The sequence below is a fragment of the Talpa occidentalis genome, unplaced genomic scaffold, assembly GCF_014898055.3.
Source record: "Talpa occidentalis isolate TD23 unplaced genomic scaffold, MPIMG_talOcc4v2.1 talOcc4.6, whole genome shotgun sequence".
NCBI lineage: Eukaryota > Metazoa > Chordata > Mammalia > Eulipotyphla > Talpidae > Talpa > Talpa occidentalis.
The window spans coordinates 67,015,905-67,042,034 of record NW_023604972.1 but is presented as its reverse complement, the minus strand read 5'-3'; the positions used below and the strand labels follow the sequence as shown (position 1 = coordinate 67,042,034).

The 26,130-nt window shown below is 36.6% G+C and overlaps 1 protein-coding gene across 2 annotated transcripts in view; it reads right to left on the bottom strand.

Moving 5' to 3' along the window:
• The window catches only part of EPB41L4A (erythrocyte membrane protein band 4.1 like 4A), a 442,728-nt gene that overhangs the window by 10,358 nt on the left and 406,240 nt on the right, over window positions 1–26,130 (bottom strand). For both annotated transcript variants that reach the window (XM_054688039.1, XM_054688040.1), the window contains 3 exons: window positions 23,909–23,956; window positions 22,836–22,913; window positions 9,172–9,291 (listed from right to left, as the gene is read on the bottom strand). In XM_054688039.1, coding sequence (XP_054544014.1) covers window positions 9,172–9,291; window positions 22,836–22,913; window positions 23,909–23,956 — 246 coding nt within the window. The remainder of the gene's footprint in view (window positions 1–9,171; window positions 9,292–22,835; window positions 22,914–23,908; window positions 23,957–26,130) is intronic.

Sequence of the window (26,130 nt, the reverse complement as noted above, 5' to 3'; positions counted from 1 at the left end):
TACTGCAGAAAATATTATACTGATATATATACTATATGTGTTATACTATAGTATATAATATGCATTATTTTCCATATTATATTTTACTAAAAATAAAATAATAAATATGGCAACTTACTGTTTTTGTGATCTTACACAAAGAAAACAGTAAGTTTACTAAAAGCATCTTTATTTAAGGAATTCAAAACACTTAACAAATATCTCTATAACCCCTCATCACACCCCTGAGTGGTCAGAATAGACATAATTAAGAGATGTCTTATTCTTCCCCTCCTTCTCTATCCTTCACTCAGAACTAAAAGAAGTTTTGGGAGTAACCGAGCCTGCACCCTTGGTGCTGAAGATCACTTAGGAGTCACATCCAGGGACATCATCATGCTAAATATTTACTAATACACCACCAGAATTCTGTTTTGGGAACTGGGAACATCACTTTATCCTGATAACCTATTTTTCAATAAAATAGTAAGACATTATCGCCACCAGAGGGAGCCAGAGCATTCTCTCAAACACAAGTTAAACCTATGAAACTATTGTTTCAGCCTCAGTGCCCATTCCAAAGAACCCAATAAATAAGGTTCACCCACAGAGAAAGCATTTTCATCAAAGCCGACTTTTTGTTTTCTAATGATAAGCAAACAGGAATGCCATGCAATACAGCTGAAAAAATGTATTAAATAGAAACATACTTGTCAACATTTTATAGGTTGAGATCCAATCATATGTTAGCTTAATGTTTTTTAGGAGAGATTACTGTAAGTCTCTGTTCTCTAATAATATAAATTCCCAGATTTTCACTGCGTACTTAAAAAAGCAATAAATAAATCATGTATGAATGATGTACCATAAATATTCTGACCCTCAGTGGATACTTCTCTATGTTGGCAAGATATAGATATGCAGTAGGAATTCAAGAACTGGGAGAAAATGAGACATAACTGGTTTATTGCCTATCAGAAATGCCAAATATTCTTATAAATATAGATGAAGAACGATTTTTATTAATTTCACCAGTTATTGTTCCATCCACATTTTAAAAAAAAAACAAACTTATTCTCATAAAACCAATTCTAATTTTTATGTGAAATGGCCTAATCCTACCCTCTGCACATCTCACCTCTTGTTCATCTCAAGAAAAAAATACCAAATCTATTGTAAAGCTTCTAGAGGTTAACCAAAAACTTGAAGAACTTAATATTGTAGGTACTTGACACAGGTGATCTCAGTGCTTATTAAAATCCCATAAAGACAGTGCTAACAGCCACTGCAGCACAAGTTCGATCCCGGGCTGGCCAGGGAGCAACCCACGTGGCGCAGCAGTGTATTCCAGTATATCCACCTGTTCTGCTTCCCAGTCTCTCTGGTGAATCCTCTCACACCCCCACATCTCTGGCTTACACCCCAGTTCTTATATGGATAAATAAATACATCTTTTTAAAAAAATAAAATCCCGTGAGAATGGCATCATCTATATGGGTAATGAGCTGAAATTAGGAGGCCCAGAATGCAAGACAATAATATCCAGCAAGCATTTTCTTGTCAATATAGCTCAGGTTTTTACTGTCAAAGTCCAAATTAAACAGTCAGTTTGTCCTACATAAAGTAAACCAGCACCTTCCAGAATCAGAACACTTTTATTCGGTTGTCTATTTAATACTTCCTCTTTATTGCCTACTTGATTTCTCAAATCTAACAAAACAAAACTTTTGATACTCTCCCCACACATCCCAAGCCCCATCACTCCCCATCTCAGTAAAATGGTATGGCCACCCGTTCGACAGATCAGCCCCCCCAAGCTGAAATGCATCCATGATTCCTCTCACACTATGAATAGTCTGTTCTGTTAGGGACAAAGCATGCCCTTAACAAACTCCATACAGATTTTGTGAACTCCACCCCCACTCCAAACCAAAGCCATCAAGACTCTGGGAACTACAAATCCCATCACCACTGAAGGGAGGGTTGCTGGGACCTGAGGGTGGAGTTAAGCAACCAGGTTTGGTATAAAATAAGACATGTGGGCCTTGGGGGGCCTCTTGGCCTCTTGGCTTGACTCTCGGCTTTTCGCTGGCTCTCAGCATGTCATTGGGATTCCAGGTCAGAGGAACTGGTAGGACACATTCACCAATTTATCTCCCTCTCTTTCTCCTTGAGTTATTCATTTCTTCATTTCCCCTTCTTTTGTAAATAAAGCCTTTTTATATGTGCCTGCAGTTAAGTTTTCGAATTACTCTTCCCATTTCCTCTCTCTTTCTCAAAATCTGCTATTTACCAAAAAGTTAAAGCAACTTCAGAATGAATAAGATCGTGTAGATAAGATAAAAATGAAAGCTTAAATAAGATTCTAAATTAAAGCACCATTAGAGGGCCTCCCCGGTGGTGCAGCGGTTGAGCGCTGGATTGCAAAGCTGCCTGCAGCCTATGCAATGCTGGTTCGATCCCCGGGCGCGGGGCGAGGGTCCCACATGGCACGCAGACCTCTCCTGCCACCCACTGCTCCCCTCAGCAGTGTACTTAGTCAGTCTGCCTGCTCTGCTCCCCGCTCTATTTCTGGTGAATTCTCTCACCCTCTCACGCTTCTGACTGTACCCAGTGCTTGTATAAATAAATAAGTAAATCTTTTAAAAAAATAAAAATTAAAATAAAGCACCATTAGAATCTTTCTGATTTCAGCTGATCCAATGAAAGAAATACCCAATAGATACCTATTTCTCTACCTCAAAAGACTATTCCTGAGCTTCCCCTTCTGGCGATAGCGAGTAAGTAGTGTCTGATGAGCCCATGCATTCCTAATAACTTTAAAACAAAATACACCAAGCAACTGTTTTTCTGACATTGACTGACAGCATAAACCTGTGATCTTTAAAAGAAAGGAAGCACATCTGCTACAATTTTCTGCATAAGGGTACTTTCTTACCTGGTGCAGAGAGGTGGGGAATTTTGATATTTTACATAAACATTATAATATTAATCTTAAACATACTGTGATAAATTAAGGAATCATACAGTAAGCCAGAGAAAAGCCACTAAATAAGAATTTAATAAGTAGTGTCAATAGAAAAAAGAAAAACATAATACCAAAAATATTCAATTAATACAAAATACAGGAGGAAATGAGGAACAAATCAAATAGATAAATTAGAAAAACAAGAGCAGGATGGTAGAGTTAAACCCCCAAATACTATTAATTACATTAACTGGAAATATATTGAACATTTCACTTGAAAGGTAGAGATGGATTCAAATTATTTCTTAAAACAAAGGCTTTTCCTTTGCAAAAGCAGTACTACAAGTTTATAAGGCAGTCCCCAGAGTCTAGCTTAACTGGAGAAGTAAAAAAAAATGAGGAAAAAAAGAGAACAGACATGTTAAATCTAAGCAGGTTCACTGACATGATATATCAAGGGAGAATACAGGATGGAAACATTTCTCAGATATTAAAACTTAGCCAATGTCAGGAGATAAACTGAACTTTTCCAACTGTTCCTTTGTGAACTAGTGAGTTTTGCATTTAATACATGGAGAAAATATTGGAACATTAGATCTCTTTCTGTTTCTGTGATTGTGTTTCTATGTTTTAGCTGTAGTGGTATTTCTAAAATTAATATATTTGTGTATATATGTATATGCATGTGTATATATATCGTTCATAAAATAGAAAAAAAGGAACACTTCTCAAAAATTTTAAATAACCAAAATAAAACTGCATTGCCCAAAATCTTGACAGACACTACAAGAAAATTATAGACCAATGTTTATCATGAATATAGAAAAAAAAAACCAAAATAATATCAAATATAATCCAGCAACATACAAAGAGAATAATACATCACAACCAAGAGAGGCTTATCCCAGGAAAGCAAATATACATCATTCAAAATTACATCAATGAAGTTTCTCCACTACCAGAATAAAGAAAAGCCGAAACAACCATCTCAGTCAATGTAGAAGTATCTCAGAACAAAATTCTGAACTCACTGAAGATAAAAAAAGATCTCTTACTCAAGGAACAGAGGTGCCCTTCCTCAATCTTAGAACTAGCATTGTACTTAATATGACATATTGAATGCTGTCTTCCTAAGAAAGACAAAAGCCAAGGACATATAATTCTATTCTACACTGTAACTCAACACTATGCTGGATGATCTAGCCAGTACACAAAGAAATAGAAATAAAAGGCAAAAAGTTTCCTATATATTAGAATATAAAGGAAAGTTATGTTTATAAACAAGAATAAAAGTAGAAAATCCTAAGAAATTGCCTTAAAAAGCAATCTTCTAGAACAAATAAGTCAGTTTAACAAGGTTGCAGGATAGTGAGATACATTATCAATATTTACAAACATCATTTGTTTCCAATATACTAACAAAAATTTAGAAAATCAAATTTTAAAAGACACAGGTCAATAACATTAAAATACTAGCTACTTAGGATCAAATTTAACAAAACTGTACAAGTCCAAACTGAAAAGTAACTATAAAGCACTGGTCAAAGAAGTTAAAGACCCAAATAAATGGCAGATTAAGATGTTAATTTTCTCTATACATTCAACATAATCCTAATTTTTTTGGTAAAAATTAACATGATGATTCAAAAATTTACACAGAAATGCAGAGGACCTATAGCTAAAACCATCTTGAATAAAAGGACAAAATTGGAGAATTTACACTGCTTCATATACATTCTCACAGTAACCAGGACCACAGGTGGCAGACAAATGGATCAATGACTGCCCTCCTTGGAAATAATTTTGGTAATTCTTACAAAATTAAATATGTAAATATCCTCTAACCCAACAACTGCACTCCTAAGTATTTACACAAGATGACATACTCTACAGATACACATGTACAGAATGTTTACAACAGTTTTGTTTTTTTTTTTTAAAGATTTATTTATGTATTTATACAAGCACTGGGTACAATCAGAAGCACGGGAGGGTGAGAGAATTCACCAGAGTCAGAGCGGGGAGCAGAACAAGCAGACTGATGTAATGCACTGCTGAGGGGAGCAGCGGGCCACAGGAGAGGTCTGCATGCCATGTGGGACCCTTTCCGGTGGCAGGGGATTGAACTGGTGCTGCAGAGACTGCGGGCAGCTTCGAAGCCCAGCACTCAATCACTGCATCACCGGGGAGGCCCAGTTTACAACAGCTTATTTTTTTTTTTTAAAGATTTATTTATTATTTATACAAGCACTGGGTACAGTCAGAAGCGCGAGAAGGTGAGAGAATTCACAAGAGACAGAGCGGAGAGCAGAACAGGCAGACTGACTAAGTACACTGCTGAGAGGAGCAGCAGGAGGCAGGAGAGGTCTGGGCATCATGTGGAACCCTCGCCTGGCGGCCAGGGATCGAACCGGCGCTGCAGAAGCTGCAGGCAGCTTCACAACCCAACGCTCTACCGTTGTGCCACGGGGGAGGCCCCCAGCTTTTAACACAATAGTAAAAACTGGAAATAATCCAATGTCTATCAAGAGGACAATGGATAAAACAAATTATAGTATTTTCATATAATGTACTAACACTCAAAATTTTATATAATTGTTTATACATGTAACATTATGAACTAATCTTAAAAATGTTATGTTGAGAGAAGCCTTATTTTAAAAGACATATATTATGTACTTATATTTATATGAAGTTCAATAAGACTAATCTAATAAACTGATCTATGGGGATGGAATCAGAACAGTGGTTGCTTTTAGGGCATGGATATTGACTGGAAAGAACATGAGGGAGGTTTTTCTATTCTATATCGTGATTGATGTAATGGACATACCATGTATACATTTGTCAAAACTCTTTGATTAGTACACTTATATGATAGCATTTCACTCTATGCAAATTTCACCTAAACTGAAAGAAAAAGGTTGCTTAGATTATTAATCTGGGCTCAGTTGATTATTAAATTTCAGATCCAATCACAAATATTTGTCCTATATTTGAATTATGGTGACTGTGATACTCAACAACTTTAGATTATTTTATTGATCCTATTTATAAACAAATTGTTCCATTTTAATTAATATTGATATTGCCTGTTGTAAGGTTTTTCTACTTCTTCAAGGTTTGTATACAATTTGTATATAATTTATATGTAATTTAATTTTCCTTTTCTTTTAATATGAAATTTTAATATTTGCAGTTAATTAAACTTAGAATGCTTTTGAAATGATTAGAAAAATTGTTCTTTTTAAAATATAATACAAAGTTACCAAATCTTGTGTATAACAGTCCCTCACAGGGCCTCCCTGGTGGCACAAGGGGTTAAGTCTCAGCACTATGAAGCTGTCCACAGACACTGCACCACGGAGTTCAATCCCCCGCCAGGGAGCTGACCACATGGCACAGATGACCACTCCTGACTCGCCCACTGCTCCCCTCAGCAGTGTATTTCAGTCAATCCGCTATTCTATTCTCCACTCTGTCTCTGGTGAATCCTAGCACCTACCTCCCATAACTCTGGCCTGTACCCCAGTTCCTGTATGCATAAATAAATATTTTTAAAAAATTTTTAAAAAGTAAGCATAGTGGCAATAGAGTTACCCATAACTAGACTGGGACCTGATTTTGGGTCTGTGCCATTTGGTTAAACTGTCTTCAATGAGGTCTTGATTCTTCCACATATAGATCTCTCAATTTTAATGGAGCTGGGAAATGGTGGTAACAAGACAAAGGAAATTACCAATTAATGCTTTAAGTTGAACATTTTAATTAAGTTCAGAACAAAAAAGATTATGGAATAATGAATAAAACCTTTAATGATGTACAACTGATAAAAATAAAATTACACCTGGGGTTAACTTCTAATTAGTAAGAATGTATCTATGATTTTTTTTTTATTTTATACATTTTTTACATCATTTTTCATTTTTGCACAATATATGCATTTTCATCTTGGTTATAGTCCCCATACAATTCCCACCCCCCTTGTTTTGACCTATCAAATGTGTGTCTCTGGTTTATAGTTGCTTGTTGATTTTGATTTTTACTTTATTATAACTAGTCTTTTTCCTGGTCCCTTATTTAAGGTTTTCTAAATTCCTACTATGAGTGAGACCATCTGGTATTTTTCTTTTTCTTTCTGGCTTATTTTGCTGAGCATGATCCCTTCCAGCTCCACCCATGTTGCTGCAAATGGCATGAGTTTATCTTTTTGATTGCTGAGTAATATTCCATGGTGTATATGTACCACATCTTCTTGCTCCAGTCATCTAGTTTTGGGCATTTGGGTTCTTCCCATAGCTTAGCTATTGTAAATAGTGCTGCTATAAACATGCAGGTGCCCTTCTGAATTAATGATTCTGTGTCCTTTGGGTAAATACCAAGGAGTGGAATTGCTGGATCATATGGGAGCTCCATCTTTAGCAGGTTGAGGAATCTCCACAGAGCATTCCATAGTGGCTGGACCAGTTTGCACTCCCATCAGCAGTGCAGGAGAATTCCTTTTTCTCCAACAAATGTTTTCACCAACATTTGTTGTTGCTAGTTTTTTAGTATGTGCCATTCTCACCGGTTTAAGATGGCATATTTAAAGACACATCACCCAAAGCAGTGATAGTGAAGGCAAAGATAAACAGCTAGCACTGCATCAAATTAAAGAGCTGCTGTACAGCAAAAGAGACAGTAACCAAAACAGACACCCCACCAACTGGGAGAAAAATTTTGTACACAACACTAATGATAAAGGACTGATGACAAAAATCTACAAAGAGCTGATGACACTCAACAAAATCAAAGTAAATAATCCAGTTAAAAACTGGGCAGAAGGGCCTCTCCGGTGGTGCAGCGGTTGAGCGCTGGGTTGCGAAGCTGCCTGCAGCCTCTGCGGCACCAGTTCGATCCCCGGCTGCTCCTCGGCCACCGGAGGAGGGTCCCACATGGCGTGCAGACCTCTCCTGCCGCCCGCTGCTCCCCTCAGCAGTGTTCTTCAGTCCTTTTGCCTGCTCTGCTCCCCGCTCTGGCTCTGGTGAATTCTCTCACCCTCCCGTGCTTCTGACTGTACCCAGTGCTTGTATAAATAAATAAATAAATAAATAAATAAATAAATAAATAAATAAATAAATCTTTAAAAAAAAAAAACTGGGCAGAAGAGCTAAAAAGAAACTTCTCCAAAGAGGAAATACAAATGGTCAAAAGGCATATGAAAAAATGTTCAATATCACTTGTAATCAGGGAAATGCAAATCAAAACTACAAAGAAAGTATCTATGAATTGAGAAGAGTCCTTTAGAGTCACATAGGGTTCTGCGGTGTATCATCTCTTGCTCTCTCCAGATCTCTCTTAACCTCAGCTGGCACCCTGGTGCCTGGTACTCTCAGAGCTCACCATCTGCCTACACAATTTTTTTTCTGAATCCTCATCCTGGAATCCTTCAATTGCCTTATCTAAGACATTAATCCCCCTTCCATGAGTAAATTAATGCTGGATATCTAACCACCTAGGATCACAAAAGGATGGGTAGTGAGTTCCAGACCACTTTAAAAAGATACATGCTTTGGGAAGTAAAATGAGGGTGGGAAGTCTAAATCAAGATGATGCACACATTAAAAAAATATCCATGTAAATGGTATCAGTTCAAAAAAAAATTAGAGGGACTGAGAATCTCATCATTATGGGGTAATTTTGCTCACACAAGGTATTGCCTAGCAACAGAAGAAGTAGGCAAATCCCAACATCAGGGTATAATGAATCACTTATTGACTACAGCTTACAAACTGTAATTTGATGGGAAGATATTCACATCTGACTCAATCTGGAACAAGACTTCAGAGAAATCTACAGCATGGAACAGAGAGAACTAGAAATCTACAGCATGGAACAGAGAGAATCTTCACCAACAGATTCCAGACAAAAGAGACTACTCCTATTTATTCAGTTGAATAGTATGTTTTGGTTTCAAAACAAAACAAAATATGGTTTTGATTGTCTTGGCTTTTTTAAATGACATTTTTTGTACTTCAATTTTTTACATTTTCCGATACATGAATGAATGTCACAAAAGCTAGGCAGTAAATATGACAGACAATGGGATAATCATGATTGAATTAATACACTTTGGAAGATCTCAAACAGACATTGCAGTCCACAAACTATTTCAAAAGTTAGAATTCACAAACTATTTCAAAATTCAATGTTTTCCAATCCCTATAGAAAAAGAGTTCACTTACGAACGAGATCTGTGTCTGGATCGTCTGTTGTTGGGGTCTGCCTGGGTTTTTTCCTTTTGTCTCCTCAATACAGCTTCCCACTGAGGTGCTGAGTCAACCATATCATTCTCTTGCCTGAATCTGAAAAGAGAAAGCATTCATATAAAGTTAACATCCACAGGTTCGGTGCTTTGTTTTTCAGTTTGTCCTAACTTTGCCTTTTAAAGTCATTAAAAAGTTAGCAAGTTATTTAAAAGTTGTTACGAAATGAAAAGTTATTTAAGAAACAAAATTCTACGAAAACCACTCAAATTAAAAATTATTTAACTGAATGTATCCATAAGTATATATACACATATATTTAGTGTCTTTATACATAACTATGTAAGCATATATATGCATAACTATGTAAGCATAGGTTTGTAATTTTCAGACTTCTATCTTTGGTTTAAAATTTCCTAAGAAAAAGGCATGTCAAACAAAACTCACTTAAAACATATTTAATTTTTAACTAAAGAATCAGAGGTGTTTACTATAGAACTAATCCTAAGAAACAAAATCATTTTTAAAATATAAATTAAAGTAGCAACAAATAATTTTAAAGTGGTCTTAAAAATTCACACAAATTGTTAAAAGGTACATGGACAACAGTTATCAGATAGACTACTCACTTTTTTAATATAGAAAACTGAAGTGCAAAAAGTTAAACGTGACAATTCACTGCAGCCAGTGGGCACAACTAAGTCTACACACAGATTTAAGAGAGAATCAGAGTTGAATACTCAGTGTGGTCAGGAGAAGGGAAATTAGGAAAAGGGGATGAAGGTAGGAAAATGTCACTGGCTTTCCCCTTGTAAGGTCACCAGTGTTAACAAATCCTCTTTGAAAAAAATTAATTGCGGGCCTCCCCTGGTGGTGCAGCACTTGAGCGCTGGGCTGCGAAGCTGCCCACAGCCTCTGCAGCACCGGTTGGATCCCTGGCCACAGGCTAGGGTCCCATGTGGCGCCACAGACCACTCCTGCGGCGCCAGCTGCTCCCCTCAGCAGTGTATTTCGTCAGTCTGTTTGTTCTGTTCCCCGCTCTGGCTCTGGTGAATTCTCTCACCCTCCCGTGCTTCTGACTGTACCCAGTGCTTGTATAAATAAACATTTAAAAAAAAAATTGCATTTTCTTTTCATTGAGGTAACATTGGTTTACACCACTATTATACAATTCAGAGGTGGACCACACGTCTTCGTATGTATGTTACCATAACACACCCACCACCAAGGCACTCTTGGTCCTCCATAATAGTCCACTGAGCCCCTCCACATACTGCTCCCTAGCTGCCCCCCTCTCTACGCTGCTCTGGCTCTCTAAATTCTACAGTCAGATTTCTGGGGTTTGTTTGGTTTAGTTTTTCTCTGTTTCTTAGTTTATTTTTCTGTATTTCCACGTATCAGTAAAACCATCTGGTATTTGTCTTCCTCTTTCTACTTTATTTCTATTAGCATAATCCTCTCTAGTTCGAACAATGTTGCAAATGGAAAGATTTTTTAATCTTTATTTTTTTAATAGCTGAGTAGTAGTACATTATTTATATACACCGCATCTTAATCTACCCATCAGGCACCTAGGTTGTTTCCATAATTTGGCTATTGTATTATATAGTGCTGAAATGATATATGCCTTTGAATTTGTGATTTTAGGTTCTTCAGGTAGATACCTAAGAGTGCATTTGCTGGATCATATGGTAGTTCTACTTTTAATATTTTGACAACTCTCTGTACTGTTCTCCACAAGAGCTAGAACAGTCTACATTCTTACCAGCAGCGTAGAGGGTGCCTTCTTCTCCACATTCTCACCAACACTTGTTTCTGTTCTGTTTTGAAAAGAGTCATTCTCACAGGAATGAAGTTGTATCTCATTGTGGTTTTGGTTTGCATTTCCCTGATAATAAGCAATGATGAGTACTTTTTCATAGGCCTGTTTTCTATGCCTACGTCTTCTTTGCAGAAGTTTCTAGTTAGCTCTTCTGCCCCCTTTTTGATTAGGTTTTTTTCTTTTTATTTAATTGTATGAAATCTTTATAGATCTTGAATATCAGCTTCTTGTCAGAGGTATGACATGTAAATACTTTCTCCCATTTGGAAGGGTTTTTTTTTTTTCCATTTTAATGGTGGTTTCTTTTCTAGTGTAAAAGCTTTTTAGTTTTATGTAGTCCTATTTGTTTATTTTTGCTTTTGTTTCCCTTGCTGTTGGAATCAAGCCCCCCCAAAGATATCACTAAAGCCAAATGCTCTTATTTTTAATAAGATGGTCCACAAATCTGGACTTTTAAAGTGAACTTATCTAATTAGTATGGTTAACCAGTTCTAAATTTTAAAGTATATTCTATAGACCTAACAAAACCTTCCCATGGACCAAAATCAGCATACAGAAATTTTGGACTTTTTGTATCATGAATTTGTAATGGTGAGACCATGATGTTGAGGAGGATGGGGGGAAAAAAGCAAGTAATTAAAAGCATGAGATTAATTAATGTGTAAACATTGTCTGGAATGCACCACAATGATGTTCTGAAGTCATAAATACACCTTGCAAAAATCAAACACCTGTAATTTGAATATCCAGCTTCTATTTTATGTAAGTTAAGGAAGCTGCTCAGGGTGTTCATTTCACACATTGACGCTTCCAGGTGTTGGGATGCCAGTGCAGATTTGCAAGATAATTGCCCCAGTACTGTGACTGCATAAACAGAACTGCTTCAAAACAACAATGCAAGAAAAGAACACATTTAGATTCATTTGTCTTTCTGAACAGGTGTCTTTGGTTGTACTGTCACAGAACTTGGTATAGACTGTGGGTAGATAGATGGATTTGCTCACTAATTCTAATAAATAGACAGAGGACAACTATTTGTTTTATATATAACTTGATCAGAGATAATGTAAACCAAATTAAAGTTAAAAAGAGGGAGAAATTATCTAAATCAGGCCTCCCCGGTGGCGCAGCGGTTGAGTGCTGGGTTGCGAAGCTGTGCGCAGCCTCTGTAATGCCGGTTCGATCCCCGGCTGCTGGGCAAGGGTCCCACATGGCGCGCAGACCTCTCCTGCCGCCCGCTGCTCCCCTCAGCAGTGTACTTCGGTTCTTCTGCCTGTTCTGCTCCCTGCTGGCTCTGGTGAATTCTCTCACCCTCCCGCGCTTCTGACTGTACCCAGTGCTTGTATAAATAAATAAATAAATAAATCTTAAAAAAAAAAGGAAATTATCTAAATCTTTCTAAATTAAAGGGAGTTGTGTTAAGTAACAAATGCTCTTGTAACACTCTTGAAGACACTGAGCTGTATATATTTCCTCATTAAAGTTTCACTTCTGATATTCTACTATTTGAAAATTAACAGAATACATTGTATTTTTTACAGATTTGAAAAAATAATTACTCTTGCATGGCATGTACAGAGGAAATTAAAATTTAACATATACTGCTATGATCTTAATGTTGGAAATATCTGAAGAAATATATAAGAAGGTATACTACTTGAGGTCACAATAATTAACTTTTTGAAACAAACACTTCCATGAAATTTGATGCACATGAGTGTGAGTATGTGTGCATACAGCCACACACATACACGCGTTTTCTTTTTCTTTTAATCAAGATAACATTGGTCTACGTTTTTACATACATGTATATTAAGAGAACTGATACACACTGTTCTATGTTTCATTTGACAGCTATAACCTCCATGCCTGCTAGAGGGGAGCAGTTCTGGATACCCTCTGGGCTAAAGGACTCAAATTAGGAAGATACAGTTGATGGACGGTATCAAAGTAGCTGGGCGCTATTTTCTCTCGTACTTAGAAGGCATGCTTCCCATTGCTCAGGGATAGTTATAAAACTCTAACTCAGCCCTGGAGTCCTTTAGACTGTAATTTCTATTCTGAAGTAAAGCACTGCATAGCTCAGGGTCAGGTCTAAATCTTAAATTTTTTTTTTTTTCTAGAAAGTCAACACCTTTAAGTATTTTTGAGAAAACCAAAACAAAACAAACCCTAGAAATCTAAGTGCAGAACTGAAGGAGAGAGTGGGAGGTGGGCAGCAAAGTGTGGAGGGGGCCCGCAACTCGGGTGCCTTGGTGGTGGGTGTGGTGTGATAACATGCAACTGAAGAAGTGTGAACCTATACCTGTGAATCATACATGGTGTTGTAAACCAATATTACCTCAATAAAAATATAAAAACTTAAATTAATGAATTATACAGCAATTAGAGATAATAAAACTACAGTTATTTTTAACCAGTGCATAGAACTATATTGCATAGATAAACACGAATTTTTCTAGTCCTTTATTAACAATGTAAGACAGAATACTCTCTACAAATATACACCATTGCATACATTAACAAGAATATATGTAGGATGAATTCATAAAATAAATATTTTGGGTCAAAAGCTGAAAAATTTGAAAATAAAGTATTTTGAGAAGTTAAATCTACTAGTAAAGATAAGGACTGACTTAGACATACACTTTTTCCCAGAAGACAGATGTTGAAAGGAAGTACAATATGAGAATGTTCATTCTCATTGATTGGAATTTAGCTGGGTACCTTCAGATTAAGACTCTACTCTGATGGTAAAAAAATTAAAACTCCTAGATATAGGCCTACATATTTCCTGTACCTTGCTAGTAAATAATAACTTAATCAGAAAGAATTTCAAACTATGACATATACCTTTAACTTTTATTTTTCTAATCATTCTTTAGTGAGGACGGTGAAACTCAATTACTATCCTTGGGACCCAACATGTTTCAAAGACAGATGCCCTCTGTTGGTGACACTGTTCATAAATATTTTAACAAGGTGCATTAAAAATGTACAGCTCTTTGGAGAGTCACAACAGACACGTATTTTCCTGAGTAATCAGTGGTATGGCTGCCTTAATCTGTAATGAAGTTTGAAATTACAGCCTTACGAAAGGCCTCTGGCTAATGGTGCCTCATTACAAGAATGAAAGTGTCATTTCTCCCACGGCTGAACTGTTCAGGAAACACAAGAGCCACATAGAAAGGAAAAATCCTACCTTTCAGAGTAAGAAGATGGTAACCCTCAGGCTTCAAGAGTTGAATTAACTATTTTATTTATGTGTAAGTGAATAAACAGATGTTTAAATGACAATTATGACTCCTAATGATTCTGCTTGTAAGTCTCATTTAACTTTAGGTATGGAATACCTTTTCCTGCTATATTTTAATTTTAATGAAGCGATTTACATTATGAAGAATAAAAATACTGGGTCTACCTGGTGGTGCAGGTGGTTCAGATGCAACCTATGAAGCTATCTGCAGCCACTACAGCGTGCGTTCACTCCCCAGCCAGGAAGCTACCCACATGGCGCAGCAGACCTCTCCTGACCCGCCCCCTGCTCCCCTCAGCAGTGTATTCTGGTCAATCTGCCTGTTCTGTTTCCCATTCTGTCTCTGGTGAATCCTCTCCCCCCCACACCTCTGGCCTGTACCCCAGTTCTTGTATGCATAAATAAATCTTTAAAAAAAAGAATAAAAATACTGTAATCATTGTATCAAGAAAGTACCCTTCAGAAAGTCAAAATACATCCTTACATTACAGTTATGAAAGTCCCAAGGGGGTGTACCACTTTTAAATGTTGATTTTAAAGGTGAAGTTAAAAAAATACTAAATGTTTCTTTCCTGTCTCTTCAATGCAATAATTCAACATTTACCATATTTTATCAATTTTATCATCTGTAGCTATGGAGAGCTAACAGTTGTGGTAGGAAACCTTATCATAACAAGGCTTTTTAAAATTATTATTATTGTGTAAAGGAGAGGGCTGCTTAAGAATAGAACATATTCTGACAATATTTCAGAATAGTAGAAATCTAATATATTTTCTTCATGTCTCCAAGTTACAACATCCTACTTTTCCAGACTATCCATACAATTTAGATTTTAACTGCATTTGACACTTAATTAAAGTCTACAAAGGGTTTTGAAGATGAAATGCCAAGTAATTGTTTGATAACAATAATGAAGATAATGACTATTTCAAGTCTCTTTTTTCCTATCTTCCCAATTATAGTTCTGCCTCTTCTGCAAAACTTTACATTGCCAAATGAATTCTTTTGTAAGTCCCCATGGCTTTTATTTTGCCCTCTACCTTTACTGGGGCAGTTTTGTTCCTAACAGGACCTTTCTTTATACCAGCTCTTAATTCACTTCTTATTCACTGAGATAAAGACGATGCTTAATGCTAAACCAAAGAAATCTCACTGAGCAAACGTATAATGAAGTTTCAAGATGATATAAGAAAAACATGTTGTTCCCAAGTTCTGCCTACTCCCAGCTCTGCCGTTATCTCTCACAGACCCACAGGCAAATATCTTTGCTCAGGTATTTTTCTTCATCTACTGAATTATTGCAAAGATCCTTTCTAGCTTCAAAACTCTTATGTTTCTCTATTTGTGTTTTATTTCCAAGTTAGTCAGACGTGTTGAAACAAACCTCTACTCTTCAGCTAGAGCATAACTTTCCAGATGATTGCTTCATGTGGTTGCTCCACTGCTAATATTAAATCTGCAGGTCCCAACTGAGTGTGAACTTGTATTTTTCATCAGCTGTGCTCCTTTTTAGATCACCTGCTATAAACCAATCTTCATTTTTTTCCAGCAGATTTTCTTCCCTAGGGAAATTTATGTTGGTTCCAGGCATCTGTCAACATCCTCCCTGAAGACCAGGAAGCAAAAAATTCATTTGCTTTTTCCACCTCCCTCATCATCAAATTATTCTTCTTTGCCCTAAAAGGTGTTTATGTCTCTTCCACTTACTCCTATATTCTTCCAACTACCATGGGCTATCTTTGGTGCAATTTCCATTTCAAATTCTTTTGGTTTCCTAATTTTTTAGCCTACTTTGCCTTCACTCAGTAATCTGACAGCATTCCTCTGCTGCTACAGTCACTTCCACAGTCACTCTGTCAACTTTGATTATGCTCTGGAAGCCCTAAATCATCCTAATCAAATACCTAAGTCTTGATAGGTCCTATTAAAGTAGAAATCAGAAACCCTTGCCATCTATGGCCTGGTAAACATTGTCTGTTTCCATGGCTTTGTATGAACTGCCCTTCCCATACCCACAATTTGTGTCTTATTTACAACCCTTCCAAAAATCAGGGTCAGGACAGTCAGTAAGTGATTATGGTAAGGAAACAGTTACCTCTTTTAGGCCACAGGGAAAATATGCCCATAGTCTTAAATTTTCTATCATCCAAACACAATTTTTCTCTTACGCACAAAGACAATAATGTTGTGCTAACAACAAAACCTTACCCAAATCAGGATTTCTAGATTCATCCTACTCAGCTGCATGGTACCTGCATGCTACAGGGTCACATAGGATAGTTTCTTCTTTTAGAAAAATGATATAAAAATCCTTATGGCACATATTTAAAACTATCTTATTACATTACATTAGATACAGATTCTAGAAGACATTTAGGAAGCAAGAAGAAACTCGAACAACATGTATGACTTATCAGATTATAAAAACTGATGTCCTTTTTTGTTCAAGAGACCAGGGCCCACAAACAGCTACCACAGGAACTCCATTAACACTGAGCAGCCAACTCTCACTCACCTAGTAGTATTTGCCAATTTGGGGCACTTTCTACTATTCAAAATGCATCCATTATCTCCTGAATCTTCACAAACCTCTTGTGAGTAGGCAGGGGTTATCATTCCACGTTGCACATGAGAAAACTGAAAATCAGAGGGTAATCAGAGCCAGACACACAGCTCTTCAAAGCAGGGTCAAATTCACAATGCAAGCCTAGTTCTTTGTTCTGTGCTCTACTGAGCCTGCATATGCACACACATGAAACACAGCCTTGTGTACACAACCCACGTTTACAATGCAAAAGTAACAGAACAAAATAAGGAAAAGGTCTAAATGATCTCTTATTGCTAAGTGACTTTGTCCTGCTCTCATTCCAAGCTTCTCTCTTAACCCTCACCAGGCTCCAGAGTTACTGCCACTTTATGCTCATGCAAAAAAACACTAGATTTTTTTTTCTCCATGCCTCCTCTTCTCCTACTTTGAAATTCTGAAAGCCTAGCAGCATATTAAAGCTAATGATTGAGCAATCCACAAATTCTCCCCAGCTAATTTTCATCAATAGCACAAAGAATATTTTGTAGTCCATTTCCCTTGAATGTGGAGGATATTTTATTAAACTCAAGGTATTTTAAGGGAAAGCTATTTGTGAAACATTTTATTCTGTTGATGGAGGACCTAGGAAACTCCTTCAGCATACATCCTGAAGAAGTTCAGAGTGTGGCACTGGGCCCAAACCTAAAAGGAGGAGCTGGCTTACCCTTGCGATCTCAGGTATAAGATTCAAAATTCTAACTAGTAAAAGCTTATATAATCTAATAGATTATACATTATGTATATACATAGATTATATTATGGTATCATATATATGAAAGCATATATTTTAAAAGTCAATAATATAGAGATATATAAAAAATATATGCATTTATATATACACTAATACATTTTGTACATAAATACAAACATTTATGTATTACATATATTAACATACCTCATTAAATATATATTGCTTTGTAGATTTTCAATTCTGATGAATTTAGTTGAAATGACTGGTTCACAAAATGGTAGAGGAAAGCAAGTAATTTCTAAAGAATTTTTAAGTATCTTAGCTTATAATCAACCTAGTGAATTGAAATATCAGTTTCATTTCCTACTATCAACCTGTCACCATTCAAACTATAATGAATAGTTCATAACTTTCTTGGAGTCATATAGATACACTTAAAAATCTGACAGAAGTTACAGACTCAATCACCAGAAAATTAAATACTTGGAAACACACAATTTTACATACAATTTCATGAGGTCATGAGACCCTATAGTCTACCTATAAATCAGAGGGTAAGAATAAAAATTCAACTTGTTATAAAAGTACAAATTTGTAAATCTAGGAAAATGGAAGAAAGGAAGAAGGACTAAAATAAAAGTTGAAAAGGCTGGGGAAGGGGTGGAATAGAGATGGTCTGGTAAAGAGGTAGTAAATCCAATGCTAGATATAAAACCCTGTGGTTTCTCTACACCAAAGCATTCTCCTCTCTTACATGTCATATCATTTGATCTTTACAGTAATTCATTCAATGAAGCAGATCATGTATTATATATTTGACTTTAAAGATGAGAAAACTAAGATTTAAATTGAGTGAGTTGCCCAAGGCCAAATACCAGTACATGGCAGAACCAAGTCCCTGAGTCACTTTCTTTGAGGATTTTTCGGACACACGATTGGCTCTCAGAGACATAATTCAGAAAAGGCAGATGACAGAGAGGAAAAGTGGGTAAGAAACTAAGAACAAAAGAGAAACTGGATGAGCAAAAATGTATAGAAAGTGTAAAAAGGGAGGCAAGGACTACAGATAAAGATGAGTATCTAAGTAAAGCAATAAGGGGAAAATAGGGCCTTTTGTCATCTTAAATGTTATAACAAGAAGCTACGCTCCAATTCCCAGTAGTAAGCTATCTTGTCAAACTTAAAAACTTAAAAAAAAGTATAGGATTCCCATTCCAGATTATGAAAGATACTCACATAGAAAGGGATAAAGAAAAATACAATCCCCCCACACAGAAGTGTTATAAGAAACTCTTATGAGTGAATCTTACATCTATGTACCAGCTGACAAAAAGAAATCTCACACTCTGGCCTCATTAGCCAGCTCTAGATCCCAAGTTGTGGGGTTGCTGACCTACAATTCTATTTTTCTAAAAAACAAAGCTAAACAAAACAGGAATCTTTATTTTTAATAGTAGTCTTCCTGATTGGGTATGGTTAATGGTTTTTTCCAGTGGTTGTTAATAGCCACAGCTTTTATTTTGGACGGAATTGATAAGTAAACATTGTTTTAAAAAACTGTGTTTCTTTTCAAATAAAATGAGAGATGTTTAAATTGTTATCCATTGGCACACCAAAGCAGCTTAAGTTCTGATGAGTAAACTGTGAAAAAACAATTATTTCCAGAGAAGCCTGAAACCTAACAGATAAGACTTCCTTATATTAAAAATAGAAGGGAAATAAAAACAAATAGATATGCAAAAAAAAGATACCACCTCATTACCTGTGAGAACAGCTATTAAAAAAAGATAAGAAAACAACAAATGTTGGGTGAGGATATGGAGAAAAAGGAACTCTCCTACATTGTTGGACTATCACTTGGTGCAGTTGTTACAAACAGTATGGAGGTTTCTCAAAAACAAAAAATAGAAATTCCATATGATCTAGTTTTCCCACTTGTGAATATTTGCTGGAAGAATTAAAAAAAAAACACTAATTTCAAATAGATATATGCACTCCATGTTTATTGAAGCATTTTTTACAAAACCCAAGAGACAGAAACAACTAAGTCTATCAACAGACCAGTGGATAAAGAAGATGTGGGACTTGTACTCCATAAAATACTACTCAGCTATCTAAAGAAAGGAAAAAAAAAAAAAACCCTGCCATTTGCAACAACATGGATGGAACTTGAGGTGATTATACTAAGTCAAATAAGTCAGATGGAGGAAGACAAACACCAAATGATTTTACTCATGTGAGGTACATAAAGAAATAAAACAAATGAACTGATTAAAACAAAAATAAACTTTTAGACTACAAGACCAAATTAGTGGTTATGAGAAAGGAAGAGAGAAAGGGCTGGGTAAGGGGCCAAAGGGTCAATTGTATGGTGAAGGATGGAATTGGATGTGAGTGGTGAACTTAACATACTATACATAGACACAGATTTGTAATGATACACACTTAAAAAGCACAGCTTATACTGCAATGTTACTTCAATAAAAAATATTTTTTGATAAAATAAAATCAGAAAAGAAATCCAGCGAGGAGTAGCAAAGGGAATAACAACCCAAAGGCCACACACACTCCAGAAAGCCTGACTGCCTACGGCGGCACTGCACACACCCTGGACTTCAAAATAGTGTTGGGAAAGCAAATCTGTCCAGAGTTGTCCCTCTGCCTCAGGCTACAGTTCCCCATGGAAGCTGAGAAAGTGGGGTGTCAGGACACAATCCTGGATGAGAAAGTGATGAAGCACCTGGGGCTGAGTTTAGAGAATTTGCCAGCAGGAAGTAGAACATCAGCATGGACAAAATTTGGCCTTCCCCTTTCTCGGGTTACTAGAGTCCTTTAATGAAAGCACAAAGGAAAATGCTGAGAGTTTGGCTGGCCCTACCACTGTTTGCCAAGATAAAAAAAGATGAGTTGAAGAGATTAATCATCTGCTCCCCAAGCAATTTTTTGCAGAAGTAGGAAGTCAGAGATAGGGAGACAACTCTTCATCACAGATTGAAGACATATTGGGCCCATTATGAGGGCTGTGGCCTAAACATCCATATTTATGCATCCTAGTGTGGAATGAGTAGATTCTGGCAAAATTTAAAGGGCTAATGATGGATGGAGGACTCAGAGACATCACAATGGTATATGGCACCAAAAGGCATTAACAATGTATCTTCACCTCTTTTCCTGCACACTGTCGCCTGCTGCATAGCAGGGATTGTAACTGGGAGACATATTTCTTTCTGTGCCTACTATCTGCTATGCCCAGGGTCTAGCGACTGTAGACCAGTACACTATACACAGGCTACTTATGTAATCCTGGGGCAATATTTCTGCCGATAAAATAAATGAGTTGCACAGCCTTTGTTTCACTGAGTGTTTCAAATGTGATTTCTCACTACTAGTCTTACAAAGTACATTAGCATTTAAATATTCAGAACCACCCTCATTCTAAAATATGCTTCCTGTTCAGTACAAAGAAAGTCAATTTAAAAATTTGCTGGTGTGGGAAAAGAAGTCCTTGAAGGAGAAAATAACACAAGGCATATTGAAGGAAGTTCAACTGGATCAGTAATGAGTTATTTAATGATTTTTTGGCAACCTTTAAACAGTGTTTCATTTTTCACAGCCAATGTCAGCATGAACAATTTTGCTCCCAAAACATACTGTTCTAAAATGGCCACCTTCTGAGAAAATGAGACTAGAATATCAGTGAGCACAACTTAGAATGCAGTAGGCAGAAGAGAAATAGATTTTGTTAAGATAGAGGATTGATCAATAAATATAAATATGGGGGTGGATTTTTCTTTTGCTTTGTGTGATTTGTGTAGAAATAATGAATCTTAGAGCAAGAGGTACTTGAAGGAGTTAGCTCCCATACTTGGGTTTTAAAGATGAAGAAAGTGAAATATCCATGAGAAAGGTCACAACATGTCGATAATTCACCTCTCTCCAGTGTGATTTCAACACCTAAGAAAAATTTCACAAAGAAAGCTTTTCTAAGAAAAAGGCCTACTCTAACAGTGCTTTCTGGACTATTAATACACTGGCTTTGTTAAGTTAGCCAAACACTAGGGCTCTGGTCACTAAAGAAGAAACTTGGAAATTACCTGATCCAACTTCTGCATTTTATAGGCAAGAATAGGATTCCCATAAGGAAAGCAACCAGGCCAGAGTTCCATATCAGGTGACAAAAGGTTTCCCAACATTTTTGAACCAGACACTTCTTTGTTGTGGGAGCTAGTCTTATGCACTGACAACGTTTAGCAGTGCTCCTGACCAGTAGCAGTTCCCCTCCAAAATATCAACAAGTGTCCCAAAATATTGCCAAGATATGGGGGACAGAAATGCTTCCCTCTGAGAATCTTTGGGTTAGAAACTGGCATAACTGGTAACAAAATCCCTCTCCACTCCCAACCAGGTGTTCCTTAACCATGCGAATACTTGTTTTCATATAATTTTTAAAAAAATTTTATTTTTGCATTGAAGATCTGGGGTGTAGGCACAGGTGCAGGGGGTAAGAGACTTCACCAGAAACAGTAGGGAGCAGAACAGGAGGTTCTACTAAAACACACTGCTTAAGGGAACAGCAGCCAAGACAGGAGAGGTCTGCTGACAATATGGGTTAGCTCCCTGCTGGGGATCCAACTCAGGCCTTGGTGGTGGTAATGCTGAGACTTAACCCCTAGGCCACCATGGAGGCCCCATAAAAATATTTTAGCGCCAGAGAGGACTGATTAATGCATTAAGCCATCTCCAATACTAATTACATGCCAAATGATGCTATTAACAGGCTCTTAAAAATGAGTCTTAAAGACATGAACTAACTGCATTTATCTAATTGTGTGTAATTGATGTGACTATTAACACATATTTGCACATAAATACACAAGGCTGAAACCATGGAAAACAATAAAATGGTGGGGCTCCTGTTTTTCTGTTGGGCAAAATACAATAATGTCACGTTGAAAGATACTTCAGGGAGAAATCCCTTTACAAATGTTAAATTTCTTACAATTCTTAGTCAAATTCACTACACATTGGACCTAAATATAGATCATCTTTTTTTTCATTAACAGGAAGAGATTTCATTGTAAAGTTGTTTAATCATCTTAAAAAGCTAAGACACTCAGTTGAAGAAGTTGAGTTTAGTTTACCTAAAACAATGCTCAAAATAGTGCCAGAATTTCTTCTTAAACACAGATGGAAAAATCAGGCTGAATATTTCTCAGGACAGACAGCTTCTACCTGATAGCAGCCACTGATTCCTGAGTTCCTATTAATATGATATTCCAATATTACCTGTTTCTCTTTTTCCGGTGTTCTCGGTTAGAATTTTCTGATTCACTACCACTGCTTGTGTTACAGCGTGAGCGTGACCTGAAAAGAAAATGTGAAGAACAGAAGAAAAAAACTTTCATTTGTGATAAATGAAAAATTTCAGAAAGATTCATGTTGGTTCTTTTGGAATTAATTTTGCAGTAAAATTACTAGTCCAAATAAAAGTAGCTGTATTATCCTTCTCTGAATGAGTCTATAGAAATGTGAAAACGGACTAAGGAAAATGTCACCACATTTCCAGAAGGGACCTTCCAACAGAACACACCAACATAGCAAAGCTATAAGTTATATATATAAGCTGCTTTGGTGGGCTAAGAGACATCACACACACACGCACACACACACACACACACACACACAATTGAGAGGCTGAGTTTATTTTCCCTTCCCTGGAATTCACAGTGGTTTTGTGACTGATTTTACCAATAGAATGAGGTAGAAGGAAACTATCAGTTCCAGGACTATCCTTTGATAAGGCTGGTAGATCCTGCACCACTTGCCTTCCCCCCACCCCAGCCATAATCTTGGTTGCCCATGTGGAGAGATCATTGAGAGAGAAGCCCCAAGCCTCCAACCATTCTGCCAAGATGCCAGATATGAGAGAGAAAGGCTTCTTGGATATCCCAGCCTTGATCACCATTCTGACTTGCAGCTTCATGTGAGACTAGGAAGACAATCTATAAAAGTATATGTTAAAGAAACACAATAATATAAGATATATATGGTGGTTGTTGCTTTAAGCTACCAAGTTTGGGGGCGGTTTTAAGGTAGCAATAACTGAGAACAGTTCCTCTGAAACACAAAGAAACAAAAAAAAAAAACCAAAGAGAAATTGCTAAGGATAGAATGGAAGACTGAGAAGGAGTTGAAGCCAAAATTGGCTTATGAAAGCTAAAACAATATTTTACAATATTTTAAAACAGCCACCTAAAAAACCCTCTCCCCCATTTTTGAGCACACTCAAATCTGAGTTACACTAATCGGCTAATCGTCTTCCCTTTCTAGAATTTTTTTTTTTTTTTGGTTGTTTTTACCTTCTCCTTTGCTTTAGATCTGAGTCTTCACCACTGTTATGGGTTTTCCTAAGGAAAAAAAAAATAGTGAAGAGATTAAGGGAAACAGAAAATTAGTTAAGGAAAACACATCAAAACACGTTTCACTTCAGTTAATTCATATCTTCCATGTATTTTGTCACCTCAGCAAACATTTAAGTCACATGTATTCCAGTCCTGTAACAGATCCCATAAATATAACATCAAATGGCCTCAGGAAGCAGTAACCTAGTTGGGGGTGAAGTCTATAAATAACAATGCACATGTCTGCTAAGTTCCACTCATCCAAAGGTGAGTTTAGTATGCAATTCTTAGGTTTACAGTCAGTCAAGCCAAGTTCTGTCATAATCTAGAGGCCATCAACTATCCCCACTCCCTGCCATCCCAAGACCTCTTCACATGCTAATGCTCTCCCTGGAATGATCTTCTTTCTCTTTGGCTGATCTTATCTCAAGTACAGCTCAAGCATCCAACCTCAGAGAATCCCCCCAACTTTTTGATGAGTTTGCTCAGCAAGTCAGCAAAACTTCCCCTAGTAGTGTTGGTTACACAGGTGTTTGATTTGTAAACGTTTATCAAGCTGCTATACCTGTGACAGCTTATTTTTCTATATGCACGTCAGATTTCATAATAAGTTTTTAACTATACTCCCCCCAAGAACACATATAAAAATCATATCTACACATGCATTTGCATGATTCATATATTTTTCTCCCAACATGCTATAAGCTTCCAAAGGCTAGGGACTCTGCCTATTGCTGCTGAACATAGTATCTATGATAAAGGTATGATATTTTTGATGTAGATATTTTCGAAGTAAAGGGTGAAAATAAATTGTACTGATATAGAGTATGCTGGATTTATTTTTCTAGAAACAGGAGTTTAAACAAGCAAGCTTTGAAACCAGAAGTCTTCAAAATTATATGAAAATGTCTATGTATATTTAATTATGTACCTCTCCCATGCCAGGATACAGACCCAACATTATATCATACTTTCAAACCTATTGTCCAAAAAGTTAAGGACCAGTGTTTTAGACACAGCCAGAATTTTACAGATACATCTATCTAGGGACAAACAGTTGGCAAAATAGGACATTTTTTATATCTTTTGCAAAACAGATTATCTGAACATTCACTGAAAAACAGGATTTCCTATTACTACATTTGAATCCTCGAGATTCTCCCATTCTGGTGAAAAATCTGTTTTAAATGTGACCTAATAAAGCTACATAGGAATTTGTGCCTAGGGGCAAGGTAAATTTGTGAGAAGATAAAACAAGACTGTCATGGACAGAGGCATTTACAGGGCATTTCATAGTAGAAAGAAAGAAAAAGGATAAGCTTTTGCTCTTCTACATCAATGGCTGGTCTCCTTAAAACATACATACCCAATAAGTGAGTTTTCAAGCGACACACACAACCAGACAACTGGCTAAATAGTTTCCCAGACAAAAAGATTTTCTTCCCTATAAACTGAAATAGTCTTTCCCTCTGGACATTACTAGTAAAAGGCTCCTGTATTCACTCACCACAATTACTTCTCTGTATTTCACAGGAAGCCTGCAAAAAAATGTATCTTAGCATAAAAGTCATTAAGTCTGGATTCAGGAATATATACACTACAAAATATTGCAAGCTGTTAATTTGGGGGGAAATGTAAATTTTGATATATTTTAGCAAAAACTTGGTAAACTCATTTTCAAATATATTTAAAACAAAATGAGCATCTGTTCAACATGTGTTTATTTTATTTAGGGAATGTTGACAAATTGCACTAATCATTAAGGATGAAAAACTATCAAAATCCATCTATGAACAATAATCATAGAGTACAAATTCTTAATATAGTGATTACCAACAGTCATAACCCCTCCACACACACACACACACACACACACACACACACACACACACACACACACACACAGAAATGCACTTTAAAATATTTCTCAGGAGTTGCTCTGATTTAGAGGACTGCCCAAGTTAAATAATCCTTGGTAGGGTAAGAAGGCAGAAACTTTTTTTCCCTGCCTTACTTAAATGAGGTTTCATTATCTTTGCCTTTCTTAGATGTACAGACCTGGATCCAAATCCCAGCTGTGTCAAAAGACAGCACTGTCATCTCCCTGAGTCTCGCGTTCTTAGCTATAAAAGATGTTAATGCTGGACTAGGTATTTTCTGTGGGTGTTCAACCTCATTCT